At 31.5% G+C, this 13,207-nt stretch overlaps 1 protein-coding gene across 1 annotated transcript in view; it reads left to right on the plus strand.

Moving 5' to 3' along the window:
* Positions 1-2,434: 2,434 nt before the first annotated feature.
* The window catches only part of LOC118201133 (nose resistant to fluoxetine protein 6-like), a 102,870-nt gene continuing 92,097 nt past the window's right edge, over positions 2,435-13,207 (plus strand). Inside the window, exon 1 of the mRNA XM_035373169.2 lies at positions 2,435-2,798. Coding sequence (XP_035229060.2) covers positions 2,522-2,798 — 277 coding nt within the window. The 5' untranslated portion in view covers positions 2,435-2,521. The remainder of the gene's footprint in view (positions 2,799-13,207) is intronic.

The raw sequence follows: 13,207 nt of genomic DNA on the forward strand, positions 1-13,207 counted from the left end.
TACAGTTAAAACATCTGAAAAAACGATTTCTACAGTTAAAACGCAGAAAAACAAGCTATTCAGCCAGTAGACAAGAAGGCACAAAATTAATGTTTCTTTTTTTTTCACTCGGCAAGAAAAAAGGTTCAGGAAGACTTATTTCACTATTCCGCTAAGTTTCAAATGTAAAAAAATATGGCTGCTATGGTAAAAAAATTAGGCTTATCCGCATTTAGACAACTTTTAAATTGTTGATAATTCTACATCTATTTCATGCAAATTAACAAAAGGCATAAAAACATTAACTGAAAAATACGAACAACATAATTCAGTTATTTCTAAAGCAAAAAAATGCACAATTTACCAAAATATAATAACAAAAAAAGACTGAGCACACTGAGCCGAGTAACAGAGTAGGTATATATATATATATATATATTCTGTTGGTGCCGCCGATTGCAACCAAAACGGGAGGTTAACTGTCTGTAGATTAAATTTGATATATAAATATCCTACACTTTGCCGAGCCGTAACACATTGCTTTTAAATCTCATTGCTTTTTACTTCCTTGTATGAAGTACAAAGGAAGTATTGTAATCGCGAAAAGTTTCAGGCAGCATATTTCAACGAAAATATCCATTTTGACCGCTATCGAATGCAATTTAACGATATTTTTGCGTGATATCTGTACGTAAGGACAGAATAAAATACTCTTTTTCTTCAAAAAAATTATAAAACTGCTTTAAAATTAATTCTGAAGAGAGATGTACGTACGGTACATATCTCGCATAACTCAAAAACGAGTAGCCTCCGAACGTTGAAATTTTGTATATAGGACTGTTATAACATGTAGATGTGCACCTCGTATTTTGATTGCAATCGGCCCAACCAAACGTATATAAATATATATATATATATATATATATATATATTTCCACTCGGCTCTTATTATGTTGGTAAATTGTACATTTTTTGCTTTAAAAATGATTGAATTATGTTGTTTTTATCTTCCTATGCCTTTAATAAATCTGTGTGCAATATTTTTAGAATTATCAGCAATTTTAAAGTTGTTTAATTTCCGCTAAGCCTGTTTTTATTGGCGGCCACTGATGTTTACATTTGAAACAGAAGACTAATAGATTTGTTGCCACTCTAGAGAAACTTAGCTTCGTAACAACAAAGATAACGCATTCATTTATTATTGCCAATTAAATCATGCTTAATTCTTTCTGGAATTTTTTCGAGGAAATAAGTGTTTGTAATTTACTTCGTAATTTTTAATATAGATATTTTGAGTTTTTATGTATTTTTGCCTCTCGCGAAGTGGAACTGAATTAATTGAATGAGAAATACTGAATAGTCTGTGAAAAACTGTTTCTTTTTCGTTTTGTTTGCATAATTTCTTTTATACATCATTCTAGCTTTATTATAGTATTTGAATAGAACATGTGGCAACGATTAGATAATTCTATTCTTTAAATGATATAAATTGTGTGCATTATGAGTTATAATATGAACGAAATATATACGTTAACTGTTATATAATTATTGGATTATATAACAGTTAACTTAGTTTCCGTTATATAATTATTATATAATTATTGGATTATATAAAAGTTGAATTAGTTTCCGTTATATAATTATTATATAAGTTAACTGTTATATAATTATTAATACTGTTAAGTGAATCTAGCGCCAGAATGTCGCTATGGTAAACAAATACTAGAGTGAATTTTTAAAGAATGCATTTATTCTATTGTGGTTTATGCGCTGTCGGCGAAGTAGATTTAATTCAATCCAATAAGTTTAAATGAAATGCAAGAAAAAATGCGTGTAATTTAATATTCCAATACAAGGAAGTCATGTGGTGTACACATCAGATTTTTTAGTTTGTTAAACAAAACTTCATTAAATTCGCGCATAATATAAAGCAAATTAGAAAAGACTAACATACATTCTTGTGTAAATAAATAGGCGGCAAATATTTCTTTCCTATTTATCTAAATTTCTTGATTTATTTAATTATAGTAAACATAAATTTAAGTAGTTGAGATGTATGGAAAAGTCATTAACTATTCAAAGCATCGATGGCTGTTCTCCCGCCAGCATATCATTAACTCCAAAACTCGTTTCGGTTTCGTCTCTAGCGTGAGCAACCACAAATGACGTTTATTGAGAAAAAAAAGTTCTGTGAATTCAAAAAAAAAAAAAGAAAAAAAAAGAAAAAAAAAAAAGAAAAAAAGAAAAAGAAAAAGAAAAAGTATTACTCATGTAGTTTTTCACAGTCACATCATTTTTTATAGTGGAAAACATGGAGACCATATTTCGGCAATATGTTTTTCAAAAGATTTGTGAGATTCTGAAACGACCAGTAGACTTGGAGGCCGCTTCTGAGGTTGTCATCCTTCTGATAGCAATCCGTTGACCTTCAAGACGCGTTCAAGGTCTCTATATAACATATCGAAAGCGATCGCAACCTGAGCTTAAAAGCGGAAAGGAGTTCAAGAGAGAAAGTGATACCTGAAGTGCCTCGCGGAAAAGTATGGCAGGGAAGATTACTTTAGGATTATTATTACTCGTGGTGTGTTGGACTTTGACATTGGCTATCGTAAATAATAATGGGAGTGAATATGCGGAAGAAGAAGAATCTTTCGAGGATGTGGAAAAGAAGTTCAAAAATGCCGCTAGCTCAGCCGTCAAGAAGATTTTACCTTATTTACTGAGAGGTAGTTCTGATGCTAAGGTATCCGGACAATGCACGGCAAGCATCATGAAAATTATAGGTGGTGTACGCAGTCTTCGTGAGTGGGCAGTAAGATGTAAGTGCTTTCGTTTTATTGTTTCAATCATTTTTAGATAAATGGGACATGTTTCCTTATTTTCCGTATTATTCCCTCAACCTTCAATCAAAACTACTATGCAGTAGCTAGCGATAATAACCACTGTCAAAACTTTCAGATGTCTTCAATATATAAAATTTCATTTAACACATTAAAAGTAAAATGTGATTGCTGTTTTCTAAATCAGAATTCACTAATTAAAGGATTTCGAGTTTTACGGGTGTTAGCACAAATAGTATCGAAACTTTCGATATTTTTTCTGAATTTGTTTTTAACATTTATATCACTAGAGAGGCTATTAATCTTGATCCTCACATTTTTGTCCGTCTAACTTTTCGAAGAAGAGGAGGTTGACACCAAATGTTATCCTCATATAATATTCTTAAAGAAATAATATAGCGAATAAAATGGAATGTATGGCAACATAAATAAAAGGATGCTGCCTCCTAGTGTTATTGCCATGTATTATCCTTAAAGAAAAAATGTATGGCAATAATTAACATTCTATCGGAATTATGAAAGTATGCAGCTTTTAAAAATTTTGTAATTTACTGTTCAATTTTATATGGCGTAAGTTTCAAAAAAGTGATGTTTAATAATAAAGTAAAAAAGACGAAAAAGGTCGAAGAAATAAGTCATTTTCTTAGGAGGACTCAATATTGATATGATAAAAATGTGTGGCAAAACATAATATTCGGGTAATATAAAAAAGTCATACGCTTAAAAATTTTGAGATTTTGCAGTTGAATTTTGTATGGCGTACGTACCAAGAAACCAATCTTTTAATAACAAAGTTAAAAAGGACAAAACAAATCATGCTAGAAGGATTGAATCCAAGAACAGATTGTTAAAATGGGAGGTCAGGGGGAGTTTGTTAGGGTCTTAAAAAACCTTAACAAACTCTTTGGTGCTATGATTTTATCTTTTTAAGTTTTCCTTTTCTTTTCTATTTTTATTTATTTATTATGTTAATAAACTTGTGTTTTCAAAAGTAAGTTTCTCTTACATGTCGAACAATGATGAGTGCAAATGCTATGAGTAAATAGATTTTACTAACTAATTTTTGATAAAGTTAAGCAATCTAAATGAGTTATTTATGGTTCTTTTTTTAGCATTTTGTTAGAATTTTTTGTTGATAATTTCACATTAGTCTGTTGAAGCATTTTTGCTAAAATCTCAGTAGAGTCATAATTTTTATATTACTGGAACATACATGTGTGTGAAAAAAATAAGATATAAACAGTACTCACCTATAAAAATAAGATTGTACGGCCGAATATTTTGTTAATGGAGCTTACATATTAGCAAAGAAGCAGGAATGGCATAATATTAATTTAAAATTCCTTAACGACGAAAAAAAGAAATGAATGAATTTTGCTTCATTAAAAATAAATAAAGAAAAACAAATATATCAATATTCATTCATTTTAAGTATAATAAATATTTATTTCGTTATGAAATCGAGCACACATATGGCTTTTATCCCATTTTCTGAAATAATTAATTTCTCTGAACTTATTTCTTTTTTAACTTTTGCTTAATTTCGTTGGAAAGAATAGGAATTACGAAATAAATAACAAATAGAAAAGTTCAGTAAGAGTGTTGTAATTTTCTTCTGTTAAGAAACTCATGTAAAAACATTAACTCTCTGGGCTGACCTGCAGCATTCTTTGACTCGTAGAGTTATTATTTTATTGCTATTTAGATAAGGTCAGTCTGAGAGCCCTCTCTAAAATGGACCTGTATCTGTAGCTGTTGTTGAACTGCTATATAGCTGCGGTAACCACGGTATATTGTTAATTTATAATTCACTAGCCAGCACAGTTGTTATTTATAATCTGCTGCTGAGCTGCATAAAAGTGTTTAGCCACCAAAGTAGAAATGTCCATTCGTCTTTTCTTTTCTAACATTTTGTGATAAAAGGAAACCGGTAACAAGGTGACAGCAGGGCAGACGGCTTTCTAAGCCTATTCGGGTGTTGTCTGACTCTGCATCTATACTTTACTATTCTACTTTATGAGCATGAAAAGCTGATCATTAGAACAAATATGCTTTGACTGCTTTAGAATTCTACAGTATGATCGTAGTAGTCCATAGGTGACACAAATACACAAGAATTACACACTGACATGCATTAATTTTAAAGGAAACAGTATAACAGTCTTGACTTTTATTGTGTTGATTCTTTTTGGTCTGTTTCATCTGTAACAGTAAATTATTTCCTGTTGCATATTCGGCACATTCATACACTCAGTTGAACAAAGAACTAATTTAATGACCTTTAATGACATTTAATGTAAGCTTAAACTCAGAATTGCAGGACATATAAATAGATAAATACTTAAAATTTGTGGTAATGTCAAGTAATTCATATTAATTTATTTTGAAAAAACACTCTCGCTTTGGTCAATCAGTTATGAATATTAATATTACTTTTGAAGACGATAACTTGGCATGGAGGTTTGGAACGTTTTTCGGAAAATTATTTACATAAATAATTACATAACATTTAAGCTTTATGTATGAAAAATCACGAAAACCCCAACATAGCCGTAAAATTTCTCTGAAAGCGTGTCATAAGGAATAGGGATCCCACCAGCGGTCCAACGGTAATGTCGTTAACACTGGAGTTCAATCCGGAGTTCGAATAACGTCGGACAGCCTGGCTGCATGGGAATTTTTGTGGTTTTCTCCATTCATAACGTTGCACGAGCCAATTACTTTTAAAACGTCGTCCTCGAAGGCTTCCCTCCTTTTAGGTATATAGCCCTCGTGTGCTTTGCCATAACTAAATAAACCACGAGAAAGAAGGTGTCCCTTCAATACATCAATAGTAGGAAAAGGATAACAAATGATTTTTAAGTCTCATATTTTATTCGATGAAATATAATAAATTATTAGGGTACTTTAATTTTTTAACTTACATTGGCTGGACACATTGGCTATACTTAATCTCTTGACTACGTTTTAAGCGTTGTTTCTATTGTCGATCGCACATAAACGCTATTTATAATTAGTGGGAAAATATGGTATATAACTAAATATCAGGAAAATAACGCCATTTCAAATCTTTATCAAAACTCTTAACCTTAAGCATTCAACTCTGAAGGTATCTCTTAACTTCAAACATTAATCAAAATAAACATAGTAATGTAAAATACTACAAATATTGACGAATTTCGTTACTACTTATACATAAACGTACGCTCTAGACAGAAAATAACTATCATTTTACTGTCGTCGTGACGAAAATGCATCAACTTGAGAGTTAGATAGAATTCAAGAATGTTGAAAAATCATATTCCTGCATAAGCTTATTGAAGTCGCATTAAAATTTGTTCTTGTAATTTAAAAGTATACAAATAGTACTGAATGATTCTTTAAGTCTTGCACTCCAAGAAGAGGACTTAAAGAATTCGAAATTTTTTTTTCAGAATACGCTTCATCTAAAATAAAAAACTGTGGGCAGCCTTGTGTTTATGCCTGTAAGGCTTGGAAGAATAATAAATAAAGAATATTCACCTGTGACCCTAATATCCAGAGGGCGGAATCACGTGGAAACATATTTAAATGAACAGCTCGATTCGGCTTATTTAGGTCAAGTTCATCACTGGAATGGCTTCCGACCGCTCTCGTATCTGGATATCTTTCACGTTTTGCGCGTGGCTGGCTAGGTGGATTAACTCTGTTTCTGTCAAAAAACAAATAATTCAATTCTCTTCTGGTTTCCGAAGAAGGTTCAGTATCTCGCGTTTGGATGCTATTTGACAAAAGCTACTGAAATGGTACTGACAAAGGGTACTAAGAAATATGATTACTTTAATTATGGTACATCTTCTTAATATATACTATAATACACGCACATATATATAGTTTAATATATACTGCCCATATGTCTATGTACATGAGAAGAGTTTTATATATATATTCTTTTTCCACTTTGCTCGATGTGGTTTTGATTACACACACAAAATAAATAAATAAATAAATAAATAAATTGGAGTGAATAAAAAAGAAACAAAAAATCAGTACTTTTCCGTTTTGACGGGGCAGGCGATAAAATCGCCAATAATGGTACAACCGATGGCAAACGGAATATCCTCGCTGGTAACCTTTTACTCATCATTTTCAAAACTAGTCGCAGCCATTTCGTATCAGATTGTTTCTTTCAATACTGACATACAATTACATAGAATTTTACCAGATAGTTCAGTTTTATGCCTCAAATCAGACCGCTCACCCGAGGGCAAAAATATAGAAAGGAAAAGTAAGGGTTAAATTCATCAATTCTAATGAGAATGCACTAGCGATGTAAAGCGGTTTTACATAATTTCTGAGTAACCTATTCTTACGAATTGAAATAATTCTTGCATTTAAACATGTATTCCAAATTAAGATTTAACCTGAAATTAATGAAAGAATTAGATTTTTGTAGCGTAGTTTCCGTGAGATGAGATGACTTGAGATCACGTGATATGAACCGGCGAATCAGGATGTTGTACCATGAAAGCATAGTAAATTCTTAAATAAAGATAATCCCATTGAAATTAACGGAAGATTCGAAATGAAAGCAAAAAATGAAACGATTATGAAACTCTGTAGTTCATAAAGGACAAGAATGCAATTTTTAAATAATCTGGTACTTTTCTTAATTTTTTCTGAATGAATTGTTTATTCATGAGCTTGAATTTTATTTTCTAAAATCTGTATTTTGCGTCAATTTTTGAACCCATTAATTTATGTTTCATAAACCTGCCTAACCAGAAACAAGCGTGCCCCGAAGTGGCACATCAAACTGAAGCCAACATATAGAAAGCCAAGAATACAGTGGAACTCTGTTTCAAAAAATGTGATAAGTTCCAAAATGGAAATGCAACGGGGAAGCGAACACTAATATAAACAATGGCAGCATTTAATGTATTTCACGCCAAGCTGATGGCTTGAAAACGAAAGCGACATTTCCGGCCGATTGAATAAAATTTATTTTTGAAAAAAAAAACAGTTCTGCAGAAGTATTTTTTTTTAATTGAATAACAAAGTAGGCTGAACTCAATCTGTGCTCCTGGCCTCGATCACATTTGCGCATTTTAATCGTTATGGACGGTACAATTCATGGAAAAAGAGCCAAGTGGCGACATACGTACATGTAAGACAACAAGCAAGAGCAGAAATGTGATGTGTCAAACATAAACACCCATCTCAGAATTATTTAGCTTCAGATTATTTTAATTACTATAAAGATTCGGATGACAAATTTAAAATCATTATTGACTGAAGCGCTATGTAATTATGTGCATCCTTAGCGTAATGCAAGAACCATACGAGAAAAATTAATTTTGAAATGATGTGCTTTATTATAAGCGTTACCATTTTGGTTAAAAAGTGGAAATTACCAAATTTTAAAATAAATTTAAGGGAATATTTCATATTAATTTTTTAATCATATTTATTTCTTGTCTTGCATTCACGCACACGGGCAGCGAAAGAGGGAGACAGAGATGTCAAATTTTAAAGATAGCATATGCTGTGTATTACAGTTTAGAAAAAGTACTGAAACAGCATACCTTTGATACTAATTTTATCTCTCAAGTTTTCTATACATTACACATTTATAATGCATATATTAACTAATCATTACCGGCTTTTAATTTTGGTCTAGGTAATAAATTATTCACATAAAATGTCTTCTATTCTAAATATTCTAAATAAAGATGTAAGAAAGAAGCTATAAACATTTTCACTTAATTTGAGGTTAATGCTCTTACAACAAGCATCCGAGATTTTTTAAAATTTTATTTAAGCTGTCTTAATTCCCTTTAAAAACTCTTGTTGACATTTGAATGCAGAAATCGTAACATAGAAGACGAGAAAACATTCCGATTATTTCTTTTACATTTTTTATTATAATGTTTTTTCCATTAAATCTGCTGTTATTTAACTCAGTGTTTTTCCTACACTATGACATATGATGGAAAGTTCTAACCTGGGAAGAAAGAAAAAAATATCGTAATTGATTGGCATGTAAACGTTTCAGTTTCTAGAACGCTTACTTGGTTTGAAATGTTTGACAACAAAAACCGATCTCTCCTTTCCTATCACTAAGAGCATAATAACAATAAAATGTGATAGACATCGTATAATAGCGGAATAAAGACTAAGAGACCTTAAGTTTCCTCATTGGAAAAAAAAATCAGGAAACTTGCAAACTGAAACAATTTTTTGAGTCTAGACGTTAATTCTTTATTTTGTTTACATGAGACTTACTCATTTATTCTTTTATAAAAATATTAACTCTTATCTGAATATTTGCACATGTGACAAATATCCTTTCTTCATATTTTAAAATACTGAAAGTAGGGAGACTCTTAAGGAGAATTTTTAAAGAAATTTATCTTATCTGCTAATTACACTGCAGCAAAACCCAGTAAAACGGGGTACCAGATTATTATCAATGAAAAGTATTGGCTATATTTTGAATTGAAAGAGGAAAAAGTTAGACATCCGGAGTCTAAAATTGTGTTTATTTATTATTCAGGACAAAATATACATACTAAAGTAGTATTATGATGTTTGATAAACTATAGTTGTTGTTTTAAGACTTGTTTTATAAGTCTGTCTGGAACAATTGTCTCAAATTCAAATTCCCATGCGGGCTAAGCTAAGTTCACGGTTTTCAGATGACAAATCTGAATTAAATATATTTTTGTTATAACGGAAAGACGTGTAACTGCAAATAATTTTTTCAATTTCAAGTTACAGCATTTTATGGGTTTTTCTTTCAGTTATTTCCCGAATTATGTATGCATTGTGATGTCAACAGGATATGTTACAGGGAACTGACAGAGGTCAATGCTAAAGCCAAATAAATCACGAATCTCGTTATTCTGCCTTCTACCCGTTTTCCATGAGCAAAACCTCATTCTTTTTCTTTTCGGCAAGCATATGCTATAACAGCCGGAGTTTGTTTTTGTTTGTATCTTTATATTATGGATCTACATCTTTTATAGGAGTTTGTTTATGTAATCATGTCTTTTTTATCAATAAGTGTAAAAAGTTGCATCATCTGGCATCTAAACAACTAATAAAATTATAAATAAAAGCAACTTTGAAAACTCTACAAATTAACATTCGTCTGCAGCAACAACTAACAAACTTAGCAACAAGTACTTTGCCAGAGTCGGATAATAGGATTACATGTAATAGAATACTTTCATTAAACTAAACAAAACATCTAAGTTCTCATTCTTACCTTATGAGGCAATTTCTCCCTCCTTTCAGCATGCCTTCGTAGTGTAATGGTAGCACACACGGCGCGTATTCGAGAGATCCAGGTTCAAGTTTCGGCGAGGGAATTGCTCATTTTTCACGTCTTCCGCTTCAAAAAACTAATGACTCTACAGTGGCACCCGAAACTAAAAGGTAGTCGATGAAGATTCTTCACCACCAGGATTTGGCGATTGGGCCCTCCAATCCCTAGTCACCCTTTAAAAGGGAGTGTATATATATATATACGAGAGTATATATATATATATATACGTTCCTCCTTTTGAAAGAAAGGAAGTATTTTCTTCCTTCTTTCCGCAAGCCTCTGTGTTGTAATAGTAGCACACTCAGCGCGTATTCGAGAGGTCTAGGTTCGAGTCCTGGCGAGGGCATTGCTCATTTTTCACGTACTCCTGCTTCAAATAACCTACTATCTCTATAACCTAACTACATTACTTTTATCACTTATTCCTTAGGATATTAAGTAATATTTAATCAGATACTCTACACCAAGTTAAGTCTTTTAGATGTATAAACATCGGCACTCAAAATAAAGGAGATCGGTAAGTAAAACAGAAAGAGGATTTATGCAAGCAAACTAATATTGATTCCACGTCTTTTGTATAAGTGACTGGACAGATAGACGAAATAATGTGCTTATTTACATTTTATGTATATTGCAAAAGTCCTTATCCAAACTTTATTTTCTCATCCGTTACTCCGAGATACTTCTGTTTATAACTGTTTAAGGATAAACCTGAAGTAGGACAAATCTAAGTTGCTTAAACTTCCATTTAAGTTAATTCGGTGATATTCCTTTGCGACTAAGTATACAAATAATATCCTATGTTAGTAATTTTAAGAATTATCTGTGTGCCAATACCGAAGCTTACTAGCGCTCTCTATATCTGCTCCCAAAATTCATGTAATTCTTTCAAAATCCTACTTGTAGTTACATTTTAAATGATTGAAAGCACATGTCTACTCTCAACGGTTGCTAAAAAAAAGGGGCCACGAAAGGGGTTTTGTGGACGCGGTATATATATATATAAATGTTGTATGATCTTAATTTAGTGCAAAATCGAGTTATTCTACTACTTGCGCAATTGCTGCAAAGTAAGTTAATAATAATGAATTTATTAAAGAAATATTGATTATATTATCTCCTAATATTAATTTTAGTAGAATTATCTTAAAAGAGTGAATCCATAGTTAATAAGTTTAATTTCGAAAAATGTGAAAAATGTTTTAAAGTAATTTGAATGTAAATTGTTAAAAATGTAACAACTTGAGTAAATTGTTACATTTTTAACAATTTACATTCAAATTACTTAAAAACATTTTTCGAAATTGAACTTACTAACTATGGATTCCCTCTTTTAAGATAATTCTACTAAAATTAATATTAGGAGATAATATAATCTATATTTCTTTAATAAATTAATATATATATATATATATATATATATATATTGTGCGACGCAGAATTACAAACCCACTATTCATAAGAATCATGATGTACGTATAGTATATCCACAGATTAGGAACATTGCCTTAGGACATGCGATGCAAGTGCCTATAAATTTAAAACCGAGGAAAAACCATTCAATAAAATTAACCGGTTAGGAGTTGTTATGTTAAAGATGGGTTTTTCTCAATGCTTTCTTTTCAATTACTTGGTAATGACAGAATAATACCTTGGGTTATAAATAAAATAACCAAATTCCTGGTATTGAACAGATGCCAGGCACAGCGCGGGTTTTCATTCCTCGAGGTTTTTGTCCTCTTTCAAGAAGACTTTCTATACTGCTAACTAGAAAGCATTAAAATCGGAAAGTTTCGCTACGAGCTGCTTTATGTGTGCAAGAAACCTCCGGCAAATATTTCGTCTAACCAGAAGCCGCAAACTTCGACGCGGTTAACTCCGCAGCTACAGAGAAGAGAATGATTGTCGCGTTGACTGAAATCAAATTAATCATTGCGTGTTATCGATGCCGCTCATAATACTTTCTTATTACGGCAGTATAATGAATATTTGATTACGCCTCATTATTTTTTTTCTGGGCATCTTTGAATTTCTACAAAATAATGTTATAAAAGTTACAGTAGTTAATGTTTTCTAAAATCATTTAGAGAATGAGTGAAAATAGAATGGAGGGTGAGAAACAATACCTAAATTAAAAATTATTTAGCCTTTAATCTTTCCTTGAGGAAATGAGAAATGACAGTCCTTTACGTTTACGTTTTTAAGCTATTCATCTAGTAAACATAAGAATAAAAAACAGGAATTTGAAAGCCGCTTAGTAGCAGAAAAATAAGTGATTAGCTGGCTATGAAGTTAAGGATTGTTCTGCTGGCATTGTCTGCTGTCTGGTAGTAACGATCCATGTGTGTCGATTAAGGATGGATTTAGCAATCTATATGTATTACTAATATCCATCTCAAGCCATAAAAATATCTTGGTCACATTAAAGCAAGTTTACAGCTTTCCACATTTGGACGATCAAGAATAGATCTGCAGTTAAAACAACTAATATCTATAAAGGTTCATGACCAGCCTAAATCATTATATGAGTATGTGTTTAAAAACTGCAAGAGAATTTGATTTTGAGTCCAAATTTATTGAACATATCTGTGACAGGATGGCAGTTATAGCAGAGCAAGTATTGGGACTACACAAAGGAGGGCAAGAAAAGTATCCGCGAGCCAATTTTATACATTGTTATAGACATTTTTAAAATTTTCTTTTACATCAATATGCATGCAGCGTTAGCTCTACATGTGTCATTGCATGCCGCATGTTTTTTAACACACTGACTAGTACGTCTTAATTTTTTTTCATCGTCTACAAAGAAAACTGCACTAAAACAGTTCATAGAAAAAACGATACCAGAAGCTGTACTTGCAACAAGGAATTTTTGCTCAAGCACGGTATACATGGAATAAAAAAACAATGGTTATTAAGTTTTTGAAAATGTTATAGAGAACTTAAATGATTGTTATACTTTATGTGTATCACAAGCGCATGAGCACATTAAATTTTTCACATTACATTAAATCCCGAATGTAAGAACTGTTTTATCCTAGAGTTGTTGTCAATGACATTTGTCACTCAAGAACATTTT

Source organism: Stegodyphus dumicola, chromosome 9 (assembly GCF_044657685.1).
Source record: "Stegodyphus dumicola isolate Sdum_Otavi_A_Nest chromosome 9, ASM4465768v1".
NCBI lineage: Eukaryota > Metazoa > Arthropoda > Arachnida > Araneae > Eresidae > Stegodyphus > Stegodyphus dumicola.